General features: G+C 45.4%; 1 protein-coding gene and 1 long non-coding RNA gene across 2 annotated transcripts; one reads left to right on the top strand and one right to left on the bottom strand.

Moving 5' to 3' along the window:
* Positions 1-1,215: 1,215 nt before the first annotated feature.
* LOC120036605 lies at positions 1,216-7,688 on the top strand. The gene is made up of 3 exons (XR_005474582.1): positions 1,216-1,389; positions 6,718-6,783; positions 7,284-7,688. It is a non-coding gene; the product is annotated as an uncharacterized LOC120036605 (long non-coding RNA).
* Positions 7,689-14,198: 6,510 nt separating this feature from the next.
* Positions 14,199-22,542, bottom strand: LOC120036609 (DNA polymerase delta catalytic subunit-like). The gene is made up of 5 exons (XM_038982992.1): positions 22,444-22,542; positions 22,190-22,322; positions 21,929-22,027; positions 21,588-21,640; positions 14,199-14,490 (listed from the first exon to the last, which is right to left on the bottom strand). The coding sequence occupies exons 1-5, from the start codon at positions 22,453-22,455 to the stop codon at positions 14,464-14,466; spliced, it is 324 nt and encodes a 107-aa protein (XP_038838920.1). The 5' UTR covers positions 22,456-22,542; the 3' UTR covers positions 14,199-14,463.
* Between the last annotated feature and the right edge of the window lie 4,696 nt (positions 22,543-27,238).

The following is a 27,238-nucleotide window of genomic DNA, read 5'->3' as shown; positions in this document are numbered from 1 at the left end:
CATTTCAGTTACTAGTCCAACGCTCTAACCACTAGGCTACCCTGCCGCGACTGTGGTCTACTCTGCTGACTCTATGTTGTGCAGTTTCGAATTCATGCATTTTACAATGTTGTCACGCTATAATCTCAATCTGGTCTTTACGTATAGCCTACTAATATATGTGTATATACTTTCGATTTAGAATGCCCGGTTTTTGTCTTGACTGCACTTCCTCCGCTGTCACACACTCACCATCGTTCACACTACAGAGTCAATTTATCATAGAAGGTAAGGATCTTCCCTTAATAATTACAATAGATTAGTTTTGGAGTAATATTTGGCGTAAATCTTTGTTGAACCTATTTCTGGTGGAACATAAATTCAAGTGTACTTGACAATTTATCAAACTGGAATGGATTTGAAATACTTTAAAGCATCAAAGATAGATTTAGGAAAATGTCATAATCTAAAATGGTGTATGAACATACCTAGTGCTTTGTCACATTTGGCATTTCACCCTACAGTGGAAATGTCACCCTTTTATACACCATTTATAAAGTATGAAATATGCTTAGATGATTTGTGAAGCATTTATGAAGTGCTTATGAAGGCTTTATGTACACTATATAAAACCTTTAAGATTTTTACTTTGTTTAAAGTGAGACCAAAATATGTTCTCACGAGTTCACTCATATTCCATAGATTGAGACTTGAAAGAAATAAATGGGGTGCATTTGCTGCAAAGAGATGAGAGAAGATGGGTACACTACACTCTCCAAAGAGAGGAGAGAAGATGGGGACACTACACTCTCCAAAGAGATGAGAGAAGATGGGTACACTACACTCTCCAAAGAGAGGAGAGAAGATGGGGACACTACACTCTCCAAAGAGAGTAGAGAAGATGGGGACACTACACTCTCCAAAGAGAGTAGAGAAGATGGGGACACTACACTCTCCAAAGAGAGAAGTTTGTCTTGTGGAAGAAAAAAGGGGGACACTGAAGGGAGGATAGCAGAGGACAACCGTCTCATCGGTGGAGAAACGACCTGTCAACAAAGGTGAGACCGATTAAATGTTTGAGGTCAGAGTTTTACCTTGTAATACCAGGGTGAGGACACAGTTACCTCTATCTCCCTCTGTCTCTCTCCCCCTGCACAGACCAACCTACAATCCCCAGTCTACCATCACAGGGTTACCTCTATCTCCCTCTGTCTCTCTCCCCCTGCACAGACCAACCTACAATCCCCAGTCTACCATCACAGGGTTACCTCTATCTCCCTCTGTCTCTCTCCCCCTGACCAGACCAACCTACAATCCCCAGTCTACCATCACAGCGCAGGGTGGAAGCATTGTAATTGCCTCAGATCAACTCCATAGGAGGTGACATCAACATGTCGTCTCTGAACAAAGGTAAAAGATTTATAGCTCTTCCACTTTCTATACATGCTGTGAGGAAAAAGTACCAGCTGGTACATTATTGTAGTCATACTGTATTTATGCCAGGTTTCCTCAAGTCACCTTCAGAACTGTAGGAGAATATCATGTAATTTAGTCATAAGTGTTATATTTTGTTCAATATCTAGAGGACTTCAAGGCTGCACAATGCCTAAAATTAATCATACATAGATTTTTCTATGGAGGAAAAGCTGAAATTCTTACAAGGGTAAGGCCCGTAGCCGTGGGATGTAAGGGGTCTGAGGGTACTGTAGCACCATTTTTTCCTCCTCTGAGCCTTTACTAGTTCTGTATGAGTGGACCGAAATAGAAGCACGGAGAGAAAAGTTATCCTCCCAATTCAAAAAAGGTTTCATGTGTAAAATAAGTGGTTGAACTCTCTCGCGTCCATTTGAACTGCCCCTAGTGTGAAGAGAGGCCCGTCAGGGAACAAACCCAGCAAAATGAAGACAAAGAATAATCAAAGACAACATTTCCTCATCAATCTACACACAATACCCCATACTGACAAAGCAAAAACAGCTTTAGACATTTTTGGTAATATAATCACATTTCGATAAGTATTCAGACCTTTTACTCAGTACTTTGTTGAAGCGATTACAGCCCCGAGTCTTCTTGGGTATGACGCTACAAGCTTGGCACACCTGTATTTGTAGAGTTTCTCCCATTCTTCTCTGCAGATCCTCTCAATCTCTGTCAGGTTGGATGGGGAGCGTTGCTGCACAGCTATTTTCAGGTCTATCCAGAGATGTTCGATCGGGTTCATGTCAGGGCTCTGGCTGGGCCACTCAAGGACATTCAGAGACTTGTCCCGAAGCCACTCCTGCATTGTCTTGGCTGTGTGCTTCGGGTCGTTGTCTTGTTGGAAGGTGAACCTTCGCCCCAGTCTGAGGTCCTGAGCGCTCTGGAGCAGGTTTTCATCAAGCATCTCACTGTACTTTGCTCCGTTCATCTTTCTATCGATCTTGACTAGTCTCCCAGTCCAAGCTCCCGAAAAACATCCCCACAGCATGATGCTGACTCCACCATGCTTCCTCGTAGGGATGGTGCCAGGTTTCCTCCAGACGTGATGCTTGGCTTTCAGGCCAAAGAGTTCAATCTTGGTTTCATCAGACCAGAGAATCTTGTTTCTCATGGTCTGAGAGTCCTTCAGGTGCCTTTTAATGAGGACTTTTACTGCACACTGCCCTGTCCCTTCTGGACAAGAGGAATACCTATGTAAGAATGCTGTTAATTGACTACAGCTCAGCAATCACCACCATAGTACACTCCAAGCTCATCATTAAGCTCAAGACCCTGGGTCTCAACCCCTCCCTGTGTAACTGGGTCCTGGACTTCCTGACGGGCCGCCCCCAGGTGGTGAAGGTAGGAAACAACATCTCCACTTCGCTGACCCTCAACACTGGGGCCCCCACAAGGGTGCGTGCTCAGCCCTCTCCTGTACTCCCTGTTCACACATGACTGCGTGGCCATGCACGCCTCCAACTCAGTCATCAAGTTTGCAGACGACACAACAGTAGTAGGCCTGATTACCAACAACGACGAGACAGCCTACAGGGAGGAGGTGAGGGCTCTGGGAGTGTGGTGCCAGGAAAATAACCTCTCTATCACTTTTCAGGAGTAGACCCAGATGCAGACAGTGTAAGTAACAAAAGTTTATTGCAAAAACGACAGGTCAAGGGCAGGCAGAGGTCCGTAACACAGATCAGAGAACGGCAAGCAGTCTCAGGGTTGGGGCAGGCAGAGGTCAATAATCCAGGATGGTGTGACAAGGTACAGAGCGGCAGGCAGAATGGTCAAAACCGTGAGAACTAGAAAACAGGAACTTTAGAGAAAGACCGGAGCATGGGGAAAAACGCTGGTAGGCTTGACGAAAAAAAAACGAACTGGCAACAAACAGAAAACACAGGTATAAATACACTGAGGATAATGGGGAAGATGGGCGACACCTGGAGGGGGGTGGAGACAAACACAAAGACAGGTGAAACAGATCAGGGTGTGACACTCACTCAACGTAAAAAAAAAACCAAAGGATCATGGACTTCAGGAAACACATTTTATTGGTCACTTACATTACATATTGGTCACATGGTTAGCAGAAACACATTTTATTGGTCACTTACATTACATATTGGTCACATGGTTAGCAGATGCTAATGCGAGTGTAGCGAAATGCTTGTGCTTCTAGTTCCAACTATGCAGTAATATCTAACCAATTCATAACTACTACCTTATACACACAAATGTAAAGGGATGAATAAGAATATGTACATATGTACATATTCATATTCTCATATGGATGAGCGATGGCGTGCGGCATAGGCAAAATGCAGTAGATGGTGTAGAATACAGTATATACATGAGTAATGTAGGATATTATTAAAGTGGCTAGTGATACCTTTATTAAGTCAATTTATTTAAGCGGCCAGAGATTTGAGCCTGTATGTTGACAGCAGCCTCTCTATGTTAGTGGTGGCTGTTTAACAGTCTGATGGCCTTGAGATAGAAGTTGTTTTTCAGTCTCTCGGTCCCTGCTTTGATGCACCTGTACTGACCTCGCCTTCTGGATGGTAGCGGGGTGAACAGGCAGTGGCTCGGGTGGTTGTTGTCCTTGATGATCTTTATGGCCTTCCTGTGACATCGGGTGGTGTAGGTGTCCTGGAGGGCAGGTAGTTTGCCCCCGGTGATGCGTTGTGCAGACCTCACTACCCTCTGGAGAGCCTTACGGTTGAGGGCGGTGCAATTGCCGTACCAGGCGGTGATACAGCCCGACAGGATGCTCTCGATTGTGCATCTGTAAAAGTTTGTGAGTGTTTTAGATGACAAGCCAAACATTCTTATTTTCAATGACGGTGGGTTAACTGCCTTGTTCAACCTTCCGGTTACTAGTCCAACGCTCTAACCACCTGCCTTAAATTGCACTCCACGAGGAGCCTGCGTGGCAGGCAACCTGTTACGCGAGGGCAGCAAGAAGCCAAGGTAAGTTGCTAGCTAGCATTAAACTTATAAAAAACAATCAATCTTCACATAATCACTAGTTATAACTACACATGGTTGATGATATTACTAGTTTATCTAGCGTGTCCTGCGTTGCATATAATCAATGAGGTGCCTGTTAATTTATCATCGAATCACAGCCTACTTCGCCAAATGGGTGACGATTTTGCACTGTCGTTGTACCAAACCTAACCACAAACATCAATCAATGTCTTTCTTTAAAATCAATACACAAGTATATATTTTTAAACCTGCATATTTAGTTAATATTGCCTGCTAACATGAATTTCTTATAATTAGGGAAATTGTGTCACTTCTCTTGCGTTCCGTGCAAGCAGTCAGGGTATATGCAGCAGTTTGGGCCGCCTGGCTCGTAGCGAACTGTGTGAAGTCCATTTAATCCTAACAAAGACCGTAATTAACTTGCCAGAATTTTACATAATTATGACATAACATTGAAGGTTGTACAATGTAACAGGAATATTTAGACTGATGGATGCCATCCGTTTGATAAAATATGGAACGGTTCCGTATTTCACTGAAAGAATAAACGTTTTGTTTTCGAAATGATAGTTTCCGGATTCGACCATATTAATGACCTAAGGCTCGTATTTCTGCGTGTTATTATGTTATAATTAAGTCTATGATTTGATAGAGCAGTCTGACTGAGCGATGGTGGGCACCACCAGCAGGCTCGTAAGCATTCATTCAAACAGCACTTTCGTGCGTTTTGCCAGCAGCTCTTCGCAATGCTTCAAGCATTGAGCTGTTTATGACTTCAAGCCTATCAACTCCCGAGATGAGGCTGGTGTAACCGATGTGAAATGGCTAGCTAGTTAGCGGGGTGCGCACTAATAGCGTTTCAAACGTCACTCGCTCTGAGACTTGGAGTGGTTGTTCCCCATGCTCTGCAAGGGCCGCGGCTTTTGTGGAGCGATGGGTAACGCTGCTTCGAGGGTGGCTGTTTTCGATGTGTTCCTGGTTCGAGCCCAGGTAGGGGCGAGGAGAGGGACGGAAGCTATACTGTTACACTGGCAATACTAAAGTGCCTATGAGAACATCCAATAGTCAAAGGTATATGAAATACAAATGGTAGAGAGAGAAATAGTCCTATAATTCCTATAATAACTACAACCTAAAACTTCTTACCTGGGAATATTGAAGACTCATGTTAAAAGGAACCACCAGCTTTAATATGTTCTCATGTTCTGGGCAAGGAACTTAAACGTTAGCTTTCTTACATGGCACATTTTGCACTTTTACTTTCTTCTCCAACACTTTGTTTTTGCATTATTTAAACCAAATTGAACATATTTCATTATTTAATTGAGGCTAAATTGATTTTATTGATGTATTATATTAAGTTAAAATAAGTGTTCATTCAATATTGTGTTATTTGTCATTATTACAAAGAAAAAAAGAAATAAAATCGGCCGATATTAATCGGTATCTGCTTTTTTTGGTCCTCCAATAATCGGTATCGGCGTTGAAAAATCTTAATCGGTCGACCTCTAGTCCAAACACACCAAGACAGTTGTGAAGAGGGCACGACAAAACCTATTCCCCCTCAGGAGACTGAAAAGATTTGGCATGGGATCCTCAGAAGGTTTTACAGCTGCACCATCAAGAGCATCCTGACTGGTTACATCAGCACCTGGTATGGCAACTGCTCGGCATTCGACCGCACGGCACACAGAGGGTAGTGCGGATGGCCCAGTACATCACTGGGGCCAAGATTCCTGCCATCCAGGACCTCTATATACCAGAGGAAGGCCCTAAAAATTGTCAGACTCAGGCCACCCTAGTCATAGACTGTTCTCTCTGCTACCTGCACGGCAAACGGTACAGGAGCGCCAAGTTTAGGTCTGACAGGCTCCTTAACAGCTTCTACCCCATAAGACTGCTGAACAGTTAATCACCCGGACTATTTGTATTGACACCCCGCTTTTATTTTTACGCTGCTGCTACTCTGTTTATTATCTATGCAGTCACTTTACCTACATGTACATATTACCGACTAGCCTGTACCCCCTGTATATAGCCTCGTTATTGTTATTGCGTTACTTTCTTTTTACTTTAGTTAATTTAGTCAATCTTTTTTTAACTCTTATTTTTATTTACTGCATCGTTGGTTAACTGTTTGTTTGTACGCATTGTATTTGGTGCATGTGACAAATACATTTTGATTTGAAATATTCCACTCAGGTAAAACAGCAGTTTCATTCCTTTCTAAACATGTAATGACAGTTGCAATAGTCACCTGACATGCATGGCTCTTCTCCACAGGACCGTTCGTCCGAGAGCGACATTGTTCGCCGCGTGACCCCAGACCTCCAGCATCCATCTATTCAGGTAAAACAACATGGCAATTGAAATTGCATGAACTTAGAAGGTAGACTGCCCCTATTAAACAGTAGGGAATTGGTCTCAGAAGGGACCTTAACCATCCTAGAAGTTGGCAGGTTTTTAGGTAAAATGGGAATGTAGTTCCTCAACAGGTCAGATGTTTGGAGGTGGTGTTTAAAATATCCACTGTGCAATATATTTAATGCTGAGTGCCAAACAAAGACTCATACAGTAACATTTTCTAAACTTGGTATGGCTTGGCCAGGATCAAACACCCAGCCTTTTGACTTCAAAACAGAAACTCTTACCACACGACCACAGGGTAGGCTCAATATGTGGGAACAATATCGCAGTACAGGTTGATGACTGAGAGGTGCCAACAAGAGCTGTCTTCTGTCTCATTATTCACCTCCTGCATTTGTCTGTTTCTTAGTGATCTGCCTTCCTTCATGTTAACACTACGGCTATAAGCCTCCTTCTGACCTGGGTATCTGTTGTGTTTACAGGGAGGCAGGAACATCAGAAATCAAGTCGGAGGACAAAAAATGCAACATCTATCCAAATGCAAAAATGACTGGACAAGTACTGGATAGTTTCAGGACAAGTTTCTAAATGTCCTTGAGTGGCCCAGCCAAAGCCCCGACTTGAACCGATCGAACATCTCTGGAGAGACCCGAGCTATCGGCATATTCAACACTGTTCATGAAATATGTTACCTTCAACAGTGTTATCCTGTGATCAAGCCATCAATGTTTAGTAATTATTGGTGTCGTAAAAATGTTAGCTAACAAGTTAGCAATTAGCATGTTAGTAGTATTTCCAATGAAATGTCAATCAGCTTTTTGATAAGCAGTTTAGCTAAAAAATACATCCCGCATTATTACTAAGGGCTCCCAAGTGGCGCAGCGGTCTAAGGCACTGCATCTGCACTGCAGTGCTAGAGGCGTCACTACAGACCCTGGTTCAGCGGTCTAAGGCACTGCATCTCAGTGCTAGAGGCGTCACTACAGACCCTGGTTCAGCGGTCTAAGGCACTGCATCTCAGTGCTAGAGGCGTCACTACAGACCCTGGTTCAGCGGTCTAAGGCACTGCATCTCAGTGCTAGAGGCGTCACTACAGACCCTGGTTCAGCGGTCTAAGGCACTGCATCTCAGTGCTAGAGGCGTCACTACAGACCCTGGTTCAGCGGTCTAAGGCACTGCATCTCAGTGCTAGAGGCGTCACTACAGACCCTGGTTCAGCGGTCTAAGGCACTGCATCTCAGTGCTAGAGGCGTCACTACAGACCCTGGTTCAGCGGTCTAAGGCACTGCATCTCAGTGCTAGAGGCGTCACTACAGACCCTGGTTCAGCGGTCTAAGGCACTGCATCTCAGTGCTAGAGGCGTCACTACAGACCCTGGTTCAGCGGTCTAAGGCACTGCATCTCAGTGCTAGAGGCGTCACTACAGACCCTGGTTCAGCGGTCTAAGGCACTGCATCTCAGTGCTAGAGGCGTCACTAGACCCTGGTTCAGCGGTCTAAGGCACTGCATCTCAGTGCTAGAGGCGTCACTACAGACCCTGGTTCAGCGGTCTAAGGCACTGCATCTCAGTGCTAGAGGCGTCACTACAGACCTTGGTTCAGCGGTCTAAGGCACTGCATCTCAGTGCTAGAGGCGTCACTACAGACCCTGGTTCAATTCCAGGCTGTATCACAATCCGGCCGTGATTGGGAGTCCCACAGGGTGGCGAACAATTGGCCCAACGTCGTCTGGCTTTGGCCAGGGTAGGCCGTCATTGTAAAAAACTATTTGTTCTTAACTGACTTGACTACTTAAATAAAGGTAAAAAATTAATTTAAGGATGGTCCACAGTTATTAGCCACTTTACAATTTTGTAAAAAAAGACCCGTCAACCTTTCATTGGGTTAATTATTGTAGACTCTTAAAAATGGTTCTTCACCAACATCTTTTCAGTGTTGTAACAAAATAATGTCTCAATTCGTTTTACAGATTAATATTTTTTGAGAAAGTAGATAAGTTTAATACTAAAATATAAATAGTTTACATCAAATAAAACTTTAATTTCAGTGATTGACATGAAAAATTAAAACACTGTTGGAGTTTGTTGCAGAGATGCACTTGGACAGTAAAGGAAGAAATACACAACCAGTGCTGACAGAAGTCACAGCACACACCTGCAGTGGAACCAGTACTGGCAGAAGTCACAGCACACACCTGCAGTGGAACCAGTACTGGCAGAAGTCACAGCACACACCTGCAGTGGAACCAGTACTGGCAGAAGTCACAGCACACCCCTGGCACCGCGGACCTACACTCCAGCGAGGAGCTTGCAGGCGGATCACTCTCCCCGCAGCGAGAACAGCAGGTGGTCTTCTTTTATTTGAAAAAAATAATCAAATTGATTAACATGGTTTGCAAATGTAGAAGTACTACAGCAACAATAGTAATTGACACAACTGAGAGGGATAAAAAAACAACAGATTATGAAGTACCTGAGGGTGGTGCCATGGGTGGCAGGTAGAGATTCTCTCTTCCTTTTATTTGCTGCAGTTGAGAGAAAAAGTCGTGTTAGAAAGAGCATGTTTCATGAAAACCATTTTCAAAATGTTTACATCAATACGTCTGGAGGAAGCAGCAGAAGTTTTGGAGGAGGTGGACATGCCTTGAGGGCTGGTGCTATGGACTGTAGATATGTAAAGAGGGGCAGTTGGTCCAGATGAGGCTGCTGTGGTGGTGTTACCAGGGGAGTTGGAGGGGGCAGGGATACCAGACGAGGCTGCTGTGGTGGTGTTACCAGGGGAGTTGGAGGGGGCAGGGATACCAGACGAGGCTGCTGTGGTGGTGTTACCAGGGGAGTTGGAGGGGGCAGGGATACCAGACGAGGCTGCTGTGGTGGTGTTACCAGGGGAGTTGGAGGGTGCAGGGATACCAGACGAGGCTGCTGTGGTGGTGTTACCAGGGGAGTTGGAGGGTGCAGGGATACCAGACGAGGCTGCTGTGGTGGTGTTACCAGGGGAGTTGGAGGGGGCAGGGATACCAGACGAGGCTGCTGTGGTGGTGTTACCAGGGGAGTTGGAGGGGGCAGGGATACCAGACGAGGCTGCTGTGGTGGTGTTACCAGGGGAGTTGGAGGGGGCAGGGATACCAGACGAGGCTGCTGTGGTGGTGTTACCAGGGGAGTTGGAGGGGGCAGGGATACAAGACGAGGCTGCTGTGGTGGTGTTACCAGGGGAGTTGGAGGGGGCAGGGATACCAGACGAGGCTGCTGTGGTGGTGTTACCAGGGGAGTTGGAGGGGGCAGGGATACCAGACGAGGCTGCTGTGGTGGTGTTACCAGGGGAGTTGGAGGGGGCAGGGATACCAGACGAGGCTGCTTTGGTGGTGTTACCAGGGGAGTTGGAGGGTGCAGGGATACCAGACGAGGCTGCTGTGGTGGTGTTACCAGGGGAGTTGGAGGGTGCAGGGATACCAGACGAGGCTGCTGTGGTGGTGTTACCAGGGGAGTTGGAGGGGGCAGGGATACCTGACGAGGCTGCTGTGGTGGTGTTACCAGGGGAGTTGGAGGGTGCAGGGATACCAGACGAGGCTGCTGTGGTGGTGTTACCAGGTGAGTTGGAGGGGGCAGGGATACCAGACGAGGCTGCTGTGGTGGTGTTACCAGGGGAGTTGGAAGGGGCAGGGATACCAGACGAGGCTGCTGTGGTGGTGTTACCAGGGGAGTTGGAGGGTGCAGGGATACCAGACGAGGCTGCTGTGGTGGTGTTACCAGGGGAGTTGGAGGGGGCAGGGATACCAGACGAGGCTGCTGTGGTGGTGTTACCAGGGGAGTTGGAGGGGGCAGGGATACCAGACGAGGCTGCTGTGGTGGTGTTACCAGGGGAGTTGGAGGGTGCAGGGATACCAGACGAGGCTGCTGTGGTGGTGTTACCAGAGGAGTTGGAGGGTGCAGGGATACCAGACGAGGCTGCTGTGGTGGTGTTACCAGAGGAGTTGGAGGGTGCAGGGATACCAGACGAGGCTGCTGTGGTGGTGTTACCAGGGGAGTTGGAGGGGGCAGGGATACCAGACCAGGCTGCTGTGGTGGTGTTACCAGGGGAGTTGGAGGGGGCAGGGATACCAGACGAGGCTGCTGTGGTGGTGTTACCAGGGGAGTTGGAGGGTGCAGGGATACCAGACGAGGCTGCTGTGGTGGTGTTACCAGGGGAGTTGGAGGGGGCAGTTGGTCCAGATGAGGCTGCTGTGGTGGTGTTACCAGGGGAGTTGGAGGGGGCAGTTGGTCCAGATGAGGCTGCTGTGGTGGTGTTACCAGGGGAGTTGGAGGGGGCAGTTGGTCCAGATGAGGCTGCTGTGGTGGTGTTACCAGGGGAGTTGGAGGGGGCAGTTGCTCCAGATGAGGCTACTGTGGTGGTGTTACCAGGGGAGTTGGAGGGGGCAGTTGGTCCAGATGAGGCTGCTGTGGTGGTGTTACCAGGGGAGTTGGAGGGGGCAGGGATACCAGACGAGGCTGCTGTGGTGGTGTTACCAGGGGATTTGGAGGGGGCAGTTGGTCCAGATGAGGCTGCTGTGGTGGTGTTACCAGGGGAGTTGGAGGGGGCAGTTGGTCCAGATGAGGCTGCTGTGGTGGTGTTACCAGGGGAGTTGGAGGGGGCAGTTGGTCCAGATGAGGCTGCTGTGGTGGTGTTACCAGGGGAGTTGGAGGGGGCAGTTGGTCCAGATGAGGCTGCTGTGGTGGTGTTACCAGGGGAGTTGGAGGGGGCAGTTGGTCCAGATGAGGCTGCTGTGGTGGTGTTACCAGGGGAGTTGGAGGGGGCAGTTGGTCCAGATGAGGCTGCTGTGGTGGTGTTACCAGGGGAGTTGGAGGGGGCAGTTGGTCCAGATGAGGCTACTGTGGTGGTGTTACCAGGGGAGTTGGAGGGGGCAGTTGGTCCAGATGAGGCTACTGTGGTGGTGTTACCAGGGGAGTTGGAGGGGGCAGTTGGTCCAGATGAGGCTGCTGTGGTGGTGTTACCAGGGGAGTTGGAGGGGGCAGTTGGTCCAGATGAGGCTGCTGTGGTGGTGTTACCAGGGGAGTTGGAGGGGGCAGTTGGTCCAGATGATGCTGCTGTGGTGGTGTTACCAGGGGAGTTGGAGGGGGCAGTTGGTCCAGATGAGGCTGCTGTGGTGGTGTTACCAGGGGAGTTGGAGGGGGCAGTTGGTCCAGATGAGGCTGCTGTGGTGGTGTTACCAGGGGAGTTGGAGGGGGCAGTTGGTCCAGATGAGGCTGCTGTGGTGGTGTTACCAGGGGAGTTGGAGGGGGCAGTTGGTCCAGATGAGGCTGCTGTGGTGGTGTTACCAGGGCAATTGGTCCAGATGAGGCCGCTTCGGTGGTGGTGGATGTAAAAACTGACGATGGCTTGGAGGAGCTGGTGTTTGTAGTGGTGAGGTTGAGGGGACGACGATGGTGTGGTCGGCGGTCCGGCTGCTCCTACAGGTGTTGCACACTGGGAGTCACTGGCGGTGGTGACGCAGCTGTCAGGAGTGGTTCCAGTGGGGGGGTCCAGCAGAGGCAATGGCGTCGATGGTCTCATCCATGGCAGCCCTCTCCTGTGCCCTCTGTGTTCTGAGGGCTGCCCAACACTCTTTCTCCTCTGCCCCGGCCCTCTCCTTCTCACCCCTCTCCTGCCACTGGTGCGTGTATTCCTCCTTGGTGAGGCACGTGGCGACCACAGGGAGTCTTCTGTATCGGTCTGGCCGATACTTCAGGACAGTAAGGATGTGCCTCAGCGAAGGACCTATCAGCCCCCCCTCTATTAGCGGGTGCTTTTCTGGGGCTGGAGCAGGGGCCGAGACTGGAGCAGGGGCCGAGACTGGAGCAGGGGCTGAAGGTCCTCCTGTGGTTGCTGGAGAGGAGGTGCTGGTGGTCACAGTGCTGCTGGTTCCAGGAGGCCAGTGCTGCTGGTTCCAGGAGGCCAGTGCTGCTGGTTCCAGGAGGACAGTGCTGCTGGTTCCAGGAGGACAGTGCTGCTGGTTCCAGGAGGACAGTGCTGCTGGTTCCAGGAGGACAGTGCTGCTGGTTCCAGGAGGACAGTGCTGCTGGTTCCAGGAGGACAGTGCTGCTGGTTCCAGGAGGACAGTGCTGCTGGTTCCAGGAGGACAGTGCTGCTGGTTCCAGGAGGACAGTGCTGCTGGTTCCAGGAGGACAGTGCTGCTGGTTCCAGGAGGACAGTGCTGCTGGTTCCAGGAGGACAGTGCTGCTGGTTCCAGGAGGACAGTGCTGCTGGTTCCAGGAGGACAGTGCTGCTGGTTCCAGGAGGACAGTGCTGCTGGTTCCAGGAGGACAGTGCTGCTGGTTCCAGGAGGACAGTGCTGCTGGTTCCAGGAGGACAGTGCTGCTGGTTCCAGGAGGACAGTGCTGCTGGTTCCAGGAGGACAGTGCTGCTGGTTCCAGGAGGACAGTGCTGCTGGTTCCAGGAGGACAGTGCTGCTGGTTCCAGGAGGCAGTGCTGCTGGTTCCAGGAGGCAGTGCTGGGACCCGGTAGGGACCGAGACGGCATTAAATGGGACCCTTCAATGGCTGAAGGGTCAAAACGGAAGAGACCACACTTCTTAAACCGTTCCACCACATAGTGCCCTGGGGAGCCAGCACCTTGTGCCTGCTGTGGTCGCTACAAAGCCCTCATTAAACACCAATGGTATTCACTAAATTGGTTTATATTTAGGATGTTTTACAGCTTTGTCATTTAACAATTTAATTTGAGGTGATGAAGCCACAAAGGGCCAGAGATAATTACAGACACCTGTGATAATCTGAAGTACCTAAAAGGGCCACTAGATTTTACTTTTTCTATTTAACTCGGCAAGTCAGTTAAGAACAAATTGTTATTTACAATGACGGCCTACACCGGCCAAACCCGGACGACGCTTGGCTAATTGTGCGCCACCCTATGGGACTCCCAATCAAGGACAGATGTGATTCAGCCTGGATTCGAACCAGGGACTGTAGTGTCGCCTCTTGCACTGAGATGCAGTGCCTTAGACCGCTGCGCCACTCGGGAGCCCAATTACAAATTATTCTTAAAATATACAAAAATTCTGGTAGTTTACTGAGAAACGTATAAAGTTCCCAGTAACATACCCTCCCTTTGCAAGCCCTACCCTGGATCAGAACTACTGAGATGCTTCATAAATACAGGCCCTGGTCTATATTAACACATGGCATGGTAACCTGTAGTCTATTAGAAGTGCATAGTAAAAAATGACTGCTGCTTTGCATTGGTTATCGCAAAATACCCGCTACACAACTTTTAGTACTCACCATATTACAACATCAACCACCATACTTTTGGTTCAATACAACGGAGGTCTTCTAGACTGAAGACAGACAACAATGTTTAGTACTCACCATATTACAACATCAACCACCATACTTTTGGTTCAATACAACGGAGGTCTTCTAGACTGAAGACAGACAACAATGACAAGACACATTTCTACAAGAAATGCCATTTATTTAGATTCATATTTCAAGAAAATAGTGTAACATTTATAATTCTTACAAGACAATACAGTACAAATTCTTTCCAGGAGAGGGAAAGAGGGGGAGAGGGGAGCCGGTTAATATGGAGTCTGTTGGCTCTGCCTCTCACCATCCAAAGCGAGACACCAGCTTCTCCTGATCATCCAGGTCTTTCTGCACCTTCTTCCTCATGTAGAATATGGGGCAGTCCCCGGCTGTACACAGGGAGGGACAGCAACATTTACTTAATAATAATATCATATATACCGTGGGGTCCTAAACTATTGACAACCTTGATAAAGATGAGCAAAAATGTATAAAATAAATAATTCAAATACTGTATGCTCCATATTATTTGATGCTTATATCATTGCTCAGAGAAAGAGATTTAAGTAACTTTTCCCCCTCCTGTTTCAATACCTCACCTTGCCAGGATAACGGCACCGAGCCTTCTTCTAAAGTGTTTTATGAGGTTGGAGAACACAATGGGAGGGATCTGAGACCATTCCTCTAAACAACAAATTTGCAGATCCTTGATATTCTTCGTCTGTGATTATGGACTTCCCTCTTCAATTCAAACCACAGGTTTTCAAATGGGTTTGAAGTCTGGAGACTGAGATTGCCATTGCAAAATGTTGATTTAGTGGCCAATAAAAAATGTATTTGAGGATTTTGATGTGTGCTTGGGGTTATTGTATTGCTGGAAGATCCACTTGTGGCCAGGTTTCAGTCTCCTGGCAGAGGCATCCAGGATTTTGGCAAAAATATCCTGGTACTTGGTGAAGTACAGTGGTAAGAAAAAGTATGTGAACCCTTTGGAATTACCTGGATTTCTGCATAAATTGGTCATCAAATTTGATCTGATCTTAATCTAGGCCAGAACAATAGACAAACATAGTGTGCTTAAACTAGTAACACACAAACAATTATATGTTTTCATTTCTTTATTGAACACACCGTGTAAACATTCACAGTGCAGGGTGGGAAAAGTATGTGAACCCTTGGATTTAATAACTGGTTGACCCTCCTTTGGCATCAATAACCTCAAACAAACGTTTTCTGTAGTTGTGGATCTGACCTGCACAACGGGCAGGAGGAATTTTGGACCATTCCTCTTTACAAAACTGTTTCAGTTCAGCAAAATTCTTAGGATGTCTGGTGTGAACCGCTCTCGAGGTCATGCCACAGCATTTAAAAAAAAAATCGGGTTGAGGTCAGGACTTCTGTTGAAGCCATTCTGTTGTTGATTTACTTCTGTCTTTTGGGTTGTTGTCCTGTTGTATCACCCAACTTCTGTTGAGCTTCATTTGGCGGACAGATAGCCTTACACTGTCCGGCAAAATGTTTTGATAAACTTGGGAATTCATTTTTACATCAATGATAGCAAGCTGTCCAGGCCCCGAGGCAGCTCCAAACCATGATGTTCCCTCCACCATACTTTACAGATAGTATGAGGTTTTGATGTTGGTGATTTGTGCCTTTTTCTCTCCACACACAGTGTTGTGTGTTCCTTCCAAACAACTCAACTGTAGTTTCATCTATCCACAGAATATTTAGCCAGTAGCGCTGTGGAACATCCAGGTGCTCTTTTGCAAACTTCAGACGTGAAGCAATGTTTTTTTTGGACAGCAGTGGCTTCTTCTGTGGTATCCTCCCATGAACACCATTCTTGTTTAGTGTTTTACGTATCGTAGACTCGTCAACAGAGATGTTAGCATGTTCCAGAGATTACTGAAAGTCTGACACGAGGATCATTGAGCGTTCTGCGCTGTGCTCTTGCAGTCATATTTGCAGGACGGCCACTCCTAGGGAGAGTAGCAACAGTGCTGAACTTTCTCCATTTATAGACAATTTGACTTACCGTGGACTGATGAGCATCAAGGCTTTTAGAGATACTTTTGTAACCCTTTCCAGCTTTATTCAAGTCAACAATTCTTAATCTTAGGTCAGGCGATGCTTCTTGTGAATAGCAAACTCAAATGTTGTGAGTTTTTTATAGGACAAGGCAGCTCTAACCAACATATCCAATCTCGTCTCATTGATTGGACACCAATAAGCTTTTGGAAAAGTCATTAAACTAGGGGTTCACATTTCCCCAACCTACACTGTGAATGTTTAAATGATGTATTCAATATAGACAAGAAATATAATAATAATTTGTGTGTTATTAGTTTAAGCACACTATGTTCGTCTATTGTGACTCAGATGAAGATCAGATCACATTTTATGACCAATTTATCCAGGTAATTCTAAAGGGTTCATACTTTTTCTTGCCAGTGTACATTATCCCGTTGGCCTTAACAAGGGCCCCAGAAACAGTATAAGCAAAATAGCCCCATAACATCAAACATCCATGAAAACAGAGTTCTTTGGCCACACACACTAGAGGTGGGTTTGATGTCAAAATGAGAATGCATGAACAGAATATAACCCCATACCTGTAAAATATGGTGGTGGATCTTTGTTATGGGACTATTTTGCTATTTTCACAGGAGATATGCTCCCAGAAACATAATACAACCTATACAGAGTGTGCAACTTTATTTTTATACAGTTTACCCCCCCCCCCATCAGAATCTACAAAAATGTTGGGATGTGCCTCAGCCCATGCTTTTTAAGGGACTGATGCTCTGACAGCTTGGTTACTGGAGGGTTGAACTGTGTTACAGGGGTTGAAAGGGAGAAGGGGGATACCTAGTCAGTTGTACAACAATGCATTCAACTGAAATGTGTCGTCCGCATTTAACCTAACCCCTCAGAGAGGTGCGGGGGACTTGCCTTAAGGTGTTTCACCTGTACTGCTCATCCTAATATTTAGATATTTCTTAATTCCATTCTTCTACTTTTAGATGTGTGTATTGTTGTGAATTGTTAGATATTACTGCACTGTTGGAGCTAGAAACACAAGCATTTTGCTACACCCACAATTACATCTGCTAAATATGTGTACATGACCAATAACATCTGATATTTAAGAGTGGTGATATTAACCATCTCACATTTTTCATTATAAACATTCTTCAAGCTCTGTGAAGTTGGTTGTTGATCATTGCTAGACATTTTCATGTCTTGCCATAGATTTTCAAGCTGATTTAAATTGAAACTAGGCCACTCAGGAACATTCAATGTCGTCTTGGTAAGCAACTCCAGTGTGTATGTGGCTTTGTGTTTCGGTTATTGTCCTGCTGAAAGGTGAATTTGTCTCCCAGTGTCTGTTTGAAAGCAGACAACCAGGTTTTCCTCTAGGATTTTGCCTGTGCTTATCTCTATTCCGTGTCTTTTTAGCCTAAAAAAACTCTAGTCTTTGACGATGACAAGCATACCCATAACACGATGCAGCCACCACTATGCTTGAAAATATGAAGAGTGGTACTCAGTTGCATTGGATTTGCCCCAAACATAACACTGTGTATTCAGGACAAAGATTTTACTTCTTTGCCACATTTTTTGCAGTTTTACTTTCATGCCTTGCTGCAAAACAGGATGCATGTTATGGAATATTTTTTTTTATTCTGTGGAGGCTTCTTTTCACTCTGTCGTTTAGGTTAGTATTGTGGAGTAACTACAATGTTGTTGATCCATCCTCAGTTTTCTCCTATCACAGCCATTAAACTCTAACTGTTTGAACGTTACCATTGGCCTCATGGTGAAATCCCTGAGCGGTTTCTTTCCTCTCTGGCAATTGATTTGGGAAGGACACCGTAATTAATAACTTCACCATGCTCAAAGGGATATCTGCTATTTTTATTAGTTCTGTGTGTAACAGATATGTTGATGTGTAGTTCAGAGTGGATCTATGTGGTAATTGTCCAACATGAGTGTGTGCTGCTGGTACAGACGTTGCACTTTCAGGTGCATTAAAGTTTCCCTATTTCAGAAGTGAACATAGAGCATCTCCCATTTCAGAAGTGAATATAGAGCATCTCCCATTTCAGAAGTGAATATAGAGCATCTCCCATTTCAGAAGTGAATATAGAGCATCTCCCGTTTCAGAAGTGAATATAGAGCATCTCCCGTTTCAGAAGTGAATATAGAGCATCTCCCGTTTCAGAAGTGAATATAGAGCATCTCCCGTTTCAGAAGTGAATATAGAGCATCTCCCGTTTCAGAAGTGAATATAGAGCATCTCCTATTTCAGAAGTGAATATAGAGCATCTCCCGTTTCAGAAGTGAATATAGAGCATCTCCCATTTCAGAAGTGAATATAGAGCATCTCCCATTTCAGAAGTGAATATAGAGCATCTCCCGTTTCAGAAGTGAATATAGAGCATCTCCCGTTTCAGAAGTGAATATAGAGCATCTCCCGTTTCAGAAGTGAATATAGAGCATCTCCCGTTTCAGAAGTGAATATAGAGCATCTCCCGTTTCAGAAGTGAATATAGAGCATCTCCCGTTTCAGAAGTGAATATAGAGCATCTCCCGTTTCAGAAGTGAATATAGAGCATCTCCCGTTTCAGAAGTGAATATAGAGCATCTCCTATTTCAGAAGTGAATATAGAGCATCTCCCGTTTCAGAAGTGAATATAGAGCATCTCCCGTTTCAGAAGTGAATATAGAGCATCTCCCGTTTCAGAAGTGAATATAGAGCATCTCCCATTTCAGAAGTGAATATAGAGCATCTCCCATTTCAGAAGTGAATATAGAGCATCTCCCATTTCAGAAGTGAATATAGAGCATCTCCTATTTCAGAAGTGAATATAGAGCATCTCCCGTTTCAGAAGTGAATATAGAGCATCTCCCGTTTCAGAAGTGAATATAGAGCATCTCCCATTTCAGAAGTGAATATAGAGCATCTCCCATTTCAGAAGTGAATATAGAGCATCTCCCATTTCAGAAGTGAATATAGAGCATCTCCCATTTCAGAAGTGAATATAGAGCATCTCCCATTTCAGAAGTGAATATAGAGCATCTCCCCATTTCAGAAGTGAATATAGAGCATCTCCTATTTCAGAAGTGAATAAATCGGCAGTGTATCAAATACTTGTTCTCCCCACTGTATATATATACCTGGTACAGAGCACATCCTCATGGAGAGAGCCCTGACAGCGTTGACACTGTGTCCACAGGCGAGAGAAGAACAGGACCCAGATTAACAGAACAGGTTGATATATTAGTGCCTAATGAACAGGACCCAGATTAACAGTACAGGGTTGATATATTAGTGCCTAATGAACAGGACCCAGATTAACAGTACAGGGTTGATATATTAGTGCCTAATGAACAGGACCCAGATTAACAGTACAGTAACAGTAACAGTCTATTAATATATTAGTGCCTAATGAACAGGACCCAGATTAACAGAACAGGTTGATATATTAGTGCCTAATGAACAGGACCCAGATTAACAGAACAGGTTGATATATTAGTGCCTAATGAACAGGACCCAGATTAACAGAACAGGTTTATATATTAGTGCCTAATGAACAGGACCCAGATTAACAGAACAGGTTGATATATTAGTGCCTAATGAACAGGACCCAGATTAACAGTACAGGGTTGATATATTAGTGCCTAATGAACAGGACCCAGATTAACAGAACAGGGTTGATATTAGTGCCTAATGAACAGGACCCAGATTAACAGAACAGGGTTGATATATTAGTGCCTAATGAACAGGACCCAGATTAACAGAACAGGGTTGATATATTAGTGCCTAATGAACAGGACCCAGATTAACAGAACAGGTTGATATATTAGTGCCTAATGAACAGGATCCAGATTAACAGTACAGGTTGATATATTAGTTCCTAATGAACAGGACCCAGATTAACAGAACAGGGTTGATATATTAGTTCCTAATGAACAGGACCCAGATTAACAGTACAGGGTTGATATATTAGTGCCTAATGAACAGGACCCAGATTAACAGAACAGGGTTGATATATTAGTGCCTAATGAACAGGACCCAGATTAACATAACAGGGTTGATATATTAGTGCCTAATGAACAGGACCCAGATTAACAGAACAGGTTGATATATTAGTGCCTAATGAACAGGACCCAGATTAACAGAACAGGGTTGATATATTAGTGCCTAATGAACAGGACCCAGATTAACAGTACAGGGTTGATATATTAGTGCCTAATGAACAGGACCCAGATTAACAGTACAGGGTTGATATATTAGTGCCTAATGAACAGGACCCAGATTAACAGTACAGGGTTGATATATTAGTGCCTAATGAACAAGACCCAGATTAACAGAACAGGTTGATATATTAGTGCCTAATGAACAGGACCCAGATTAACAGTACAGGGTTGATATATTAGTGCCTAATGAACAGGACCCAGATTAACAGAACAGGTTGATATATTAGTTCCTAATGAACAGGACCCAGATTAACAGAACAGGTTGATATATTAGTGCCTAATGAACAGGACCCAGATTAACAGTACAGGGTTGATATATTAGTGCCTAATGAACAAGACCCAGATTAACAGAACAGGTTGATATATTAGTGCCTAATGAACAGGACCCAGATTAACAGAACAGGTTGATATATTAGTGCCTAATGAACAAGACCCAGATTAACAGAACAGGTTGATATATTAGTGCCTAATGAACAGGACCCAGATTAACAGTACAGGGTTGATATATTAGTGCCTAATGAACAGGACCCAGATTAACAGAACAGGGTTGATATATTAGTGCCTAATGAACAGGACCCAGATTAACAGTACAGGTTGATATATTAGTGCCTAATGAACAGGACCCAGATTAACAGTACAGGTTGATATATTAGTTCCTAATGAACAGGACCCAGATTAACAGTACAGGTTGATATATTAGTGCCTAATGAACAGGACCCAGATTAACAGAACAGGGTTGATATATTAGTGCCTAATGAACAGGATCCAGATTAACAGTACAGGTTGATATATTAGTGCCTAATGAACAGGATCCAGATTAACAGTACAGGTTGATATATTAGTGCCTAATGAACAGGACCCAGATTAACAGAACAGGGTTGATATATTAGTGCCTAATGAACAGGACCCAGATTAACAGAACAGGTTGATATATTAGTGCCTAATGAACAGGACCCAGATTAACAGAACAGGTTGATATATTAGTGCCTAATGAACAGGACCCAGATTAACAGAACAGGTTGATATATTAGTGCCTAATGAACAGGACCCAGATTAACAGAACAGGTTGATATATTAGTGCCTAATGAACAGGACCCAGATTAACAGAACAGGGTTGATATATTAGTGCCTAATGAACAGGACCCAGATTAACAGAACAGGTTGATATATTAGTGCCTAATGAACAGGACCCAGATTAACAGAACAGGTTGATATATTGTACCTCTTTCTGGTACAGCTCCGACTCCTCCTCCTTCCAGAAATCACACACAGCCGCTGTGGGGAGGAAAGCAGAGATTACAAATCACACAGTTTTGTACAACTAACCTAGTTTTGTACAACTAACCTAACACACAATTCAGTCCCATTCAAAATCCTATTTTCCCTAACCCATACCCTAACCCCCATAGAAATAGCATTTGACCTTGTGGGGACCAACAAAATGTTTGTTTGTTTACTATTCTTGTGGCATAGTTAAACACGTACACAAAGAGGACGGATTAGTGGGAACACACAGCCACTGTAGAACGATGGGTTAGTGGGAACACGCATGCCAACTCTCACCATTGTCCTTCAGCACTGCTCTGCAACCGATACAGGCGCTCCTCTTGGTGGCAAAGGCCATGAGCCCCCCCACCCTCTTACAGCGTGTGTGATCCCCCTCTGAAACACACAGCAACTTTATTACTGCAATAAGTCTAATAGCAGCAGCAGTCATGGTGCATGTGTGTGAGTGAGAGGGCCGAGAGAAAGGAAGAGACCCTGTGTGTGTGTGTGTGTGTGTGTGTGTGTGTATATATGTGTGTGTGAGGCATGCTGACTCACTCAGTAAGACGCTCTCTGCTTTGCTCTCTCCCAGGATGGGCTCAAAGATGCGGAGCAGTGGCTTGGAGAGCTGTTGTTCCAGGTAGTACTGGGTGTCAATGGGAATGCTGTTCTCCAGAACATAGATTGGGTCCTACACACACACAATATAAATGATTTGTGTGAATGTTAATTCATGTATACCTTTATACGGCACGCCAACAAGCACATTAATATTTACAATAGCCTCCAATAGACAGACACTCAGTTCTAACCTCAGACTTCATGTATGCTGCTACTCCTTTGGTAGCTTTGATGATGACATAGGGAACTCTGTCTCCCAGCTACACACGTCCCTCTTCTTCATCCTGCAGAGGGGTCAGAGGTTATCAACTGGTAACAAGGATAAAACAACTTTTATTTGGATGAGCTTCCATAAACTGTTCCGATCCAGCCATTACAATGAGCCTTTCCTCCCCATTTCTCCCTGTACCAGCCTACAAAATTCAAAAGGCACTTGCACATCTGAGCAATCTTATTTGCAGGTGCATGGCAACAATTGAACAAGATGAAGGAAAAAGGAAACCGCACACTGCTCTTGATAGTATCATCGATATTTAATAAGCTTACATATCGGCCTCAGAGCTTTTGTGATTTTTTAAAATGTGCACCCTTATGTAGACCTGGCCCCACCCATATCCGTTCTACACATCGAAAGGGGTTGGAGGCAAAGGAAAAACAAATAAGTGCTACCAAATATAACTATATGCATTTCATAAATATTACAAAAGTGTATAAATAAGGCGTATTGAACACGTCTGTAAAACCTCAATGAGGACATAGCAAGTTTTCATTAGTCATTGGGTACATCATCCGAAAAACATCAGAGTAATCTACAATAGGCACATATTTCATGTTCAAATTTACAACATAACATACATAGGCATTTCATCATTAAGTTCTTTAGGAAATAATGTGTGGAGGGCAAAAAAACCATTCTCTTTTACTCAGAGTATTATTAATATCTCCTCCTCTGTCTGATAGGTACCACGCTGGAAACACAGGGAGAGGTTAGGAACATAGATGACAGGCTGGAAACACAGGGAGAGGTTAGGAACATAGATGACAGGCTGGAAACACAGGGAGAGGTTAGGAACATAGATGACACGCTGGAAACACAGGGAGAGGTTAAGAACATAGATGACACGCTGGAAACACAGGGAGAGGTTAGGAACATAGATGACACGCTGGAAACACAGGGAGAGGTTAGGAACATAGATGACACGCTGGGAACACAGGGAGAGGTTAGGAACATAGATGACACGCTGGAAACACAGGGAGAGGTTAGGAACATAGATGACACGCTGGAAACACAGGGAGAGGTTAGGAACATAGATGACACGCTGGAAACACAGGGAGAGGTTAGGAACATAGATGACACGCTGGAAACACAGGGAGAGGTTAGGAACATAGATGACACGCTGGAAACACAGGGAGAGGTTAGGAACATAGATGACACGCTGGAAACACAGGGAGAGGTTAGGAACATAGATGACACGCTGGAAACACAGGGAGAGGTTAGGAACATAGATGACAGTCTGGAAACACAGGGAGAGGTTAGGAACATAGATACCACGCTGGAAACACAGGGAGAGGTTAGGAACATAGATGACACGCTGGAAACACAGGGAGAGGTTAGGAACATAGATGACACGCTGGAAACACAGGGAGAGGTTAGGAACATAGATGACACGCTGGAAACACAGGGAGAGGTTAGGAACATAGATGACACGCTGGAAACACAGGGAGAGGTTAGGAACATAGATGACACGCTGGAAACACAGGGAGAGGTTAGGAACATAGATGAAACGCTGGAAACACAGGGAGAGGTTAGGAACATAGATGACACGCTGGAAACACAGGGAGAGGTTAGGAACATAGATGACACGCTGGAAACACAGGGAGAGGTTAGGAACATAGATGACACGCTGGAAACACAGGGAGAGGTTAGGAACATAGATGACACGCTGGAAACACAGGGAGAGGTTAGGAACATAGATGACACGCTGGAAACACAGGGAGAGGTTAGGAACATAGATGACACGCTGGAAACACAGGGAGAGGTTAGGAACATAGATGACACGCTGGAAACACAGGGAGAGGTTAGGAACATAGATGACACGCTGGAAACACAGGGAGAGGTTAGGAACATAGATGACACGCTGGAAACACAGGGAGAGGTTAGGAACATAGATGACACGCTGGAAACACAGGGAGAGGTTAGGAACATAGATGACACGCTGGAAACACAGGGAGAGGTTAGGAACATAGATGACACGCTGGAAACACAGGGAGAGGTTAGGAACATAGATGACACGCTGGAAACACAGGGAGAGGTTAGGAACATAGATGACACGCTGGAAACACAGGGAGAGGTTAGGAACATAGATGACACGCTGGAAACACAGGGAGAGGTTAGGAACATAGATGACACGCTGGAAACACAGGGAGAGGTTAGGAACATAGATGACACGCTGGAAACACAGGGAGAGGTTAGGAACATAGATGACACGCTGGAAACACAGGGAGAGGTTAGGAACATAGATGACACGCTGGAAACACAGGGAGAGATTAGGAACATAGATGACACGCTGGAAACACAGGGAGAGGTTAGGAACATAGAGGACACGCTGGAAACACAGGGAGAGGTTAGGAACATAGATGACACGCTGGAAACACAGGGAGAGGTTAGGAACATAGATGACAAGCTGGGAACACAGGGAGAGGTTAGGAACATAGAGGACACGCTGGAAACACAGGGAGAGGTTAGGAACATAGATGACACGCTGAAAACACAGGGAGAGGTTAGGAACATAGATGACACGCTGGAAACACAGGGAGAGGTTAGGAACATAGATGACACGCTGGAAACACAGGGAGAGGTTAGGAACATAGATGACACGCTGGAATAACAGGGAGAAGTTAGGAACATAGATGACACGCTGGAAACACAGGGAGAGGTTACGGACATTGGTACCACGCTGGAAACACAGGGAGAGGTTAGGAACATAGATGACACGCTGGAAACACAGTGAGAGGTTAGGAACATAGATGACACGCTGGAAACACAGGGAGAGGTTAGGAACATAGATGACACGCTGGAAACACAGGGAGAGGTTAGGAACATAGATGACACGCTGGAAACACAGGGAGAGGTTAGGAACATAGATGACACGCTGGAAACACAGGGAGAGGTTAGGAACATAGATGACACGCTGGGAACACAGGGAGAGGTTAGGAACATAGATGACACGCTGGGAACACAGGGAGAGGTTAGGAACATAGATGACACGCTGGAAACACAGGGAGAGGTTAGGAACATAGATGACACGCTGGAAACACAGGGAGAGGTTAGGAACATAGATGACACGCTGGAAACACAGGGAGAGGTTAGGAACATAGATGACAGGCTGGAAACACAGGGAGAGGTTAGGAACATAGATGACACGCTGGAAACACAGGGAGAGGTTAGGAACATAGATGACACGCTGGAAACACAGGGAGAGGTTAGGAACATAGATGACACGCTGGAAACACAGGGAGAGGTTAGGAACATAGATGACACGCTGGAAACACAGGGAGAGGTTAGGAACATAGATGACACGCTGGGAACACAGGGAGAGGTGAGGAACATAGATGACACGCTGGAAACACAGGGAGAGGTTAGGAACATAGATGACACGCTGGAAACACAGGGAGAGGTTAGGAACATAGATGACACGCTGGGAACACAGGGAGAGGTTAGGAACATAGATGACACGCTGGAAACACAGGGAGAGGTTACGGACATTGGTATTTCCAAGACGTCAGTTTATCGCTAACCTTATCACAGGGACTTCGAAGCACTACAGCTGCATGCTGATCTTGGAATAAACTGACGATAGCAAAGATTGCATCTTTGAAGACAATCCACATAAATTGAATAGGTACTAGCTAGCTTGATATTTAATGGTTGCTTTAGTTTGCTCGCTAGCTCTGCAAATTCACCTATAGTGTGTGTGAACCCTGCCAAAATAAAACATCGCTATGGTGCGATTGACTGGATTAACCTCACGTTAGTTACGTGCATTGGGTGCCGTTCAGACGGTAGTCACGAACCCCCTGTTACCTTGCCAGCTAAGGAACACTACATTGCATTGCTAGCTTCTCTCATTGACTCAAATAGCTGCAAACACTGGTTGATGTTACTGTAGCTACTTAGCAATCAGCTAACCGCTAGTTAACATAAAGAGTGACCTGTAATTTAATGCAGCGAAAATGAAGACTGGTGACGGTTATAAATGTGTATTGTATTGAGTGGTAGAAGTAAAGAAATGTCTAATATATCCTTTATTTGAACTACCTAATGGAAGTCAGCCACCAACGACAGACACTGTCAGATTCCCACAGTACCTGCATCATGTACCACTGGCAGTGGATCAAACCATTGTGAAGCAAAGGGCGGGGGTTCGCAATCTTTTGAAACTTAAAAACGCGCTATTAAGTGTCTATAATCAGCACAAGTGCTTTCATTGCATATTATTAATATTATTACAATTACAGTTATGTTTCCAGTGATATATTGGGGGGGACAAATTATATTTTTCCCAGGATGGGGGGGCCCCCCCCGTCCCCCTGGGATTTCCGCCCATGAGAAGCACATAGACACGTCACTCCAGATGTCTCTTTCCATTACTTTAATAGAGGACAGACGTGGGCAGGTAGGAGAGACAGCCACGCTACTCCATCAGCCTTTTTAAAGGTCATCGTTTATGAAAACAACATTTTCGTGAATTTCATTTGTGGAAGATCCTATTATTATTTTTTGGGGCCTAATTCAAATGCATTTCTTAGCATCAAAGGTTTGTGTGCGAGTTGTTTTTTGGGTCGGACCAAAATCACTGCTGTTTGGGGATCTCTAGTATCTTATAGGGCAGCTGTTTAGGCCCCTTACCTTTTTCTATCTTTACTAACGACATGCCATAAGTTAGTCCTAAATATTTAAAAACTTAAAGCATTGTATTTGGGACA

The sequence above is a fragment of the Salvelinus namaycush genome, unplaced genomic scaffold, assembly GCF_016432855.1.
Source record: "Salvelinus namaycush isolate Seneca unplaced genomic scaffold, SaNama_1.0 Scaffold139, whole genome shotgun sequence".
NCBI lineage: Eukaryota > Metazoa > Chordata > Actinopteri > Salmoniformes > Salmonidae > Salvelinus > Salvelinus namaycush.
Note: the sequence above shows the minus strand (reverse complement) of the source record. Positions and strands in the feature narration are given on the sequence as shown.

Coding starts and splice junctions, on each gene's coding strand:
- LOC120036609 (XM_038982992.1), bottom strand. Junction 21,641..21,928: donor AGCAGTGCTGAAGGACAATG/GTGAGAGTTGGC, acceptor TCCTCCCCACAG/CGGCTGTGTGTGATTTCTGG. Junction 14,491..21,587: donor CGGAGCTGTACCAGAAAGAG/GTACAATATATC, acceptor CCCTGTGTACAG/CCGGGGACTGCCCCATATTC.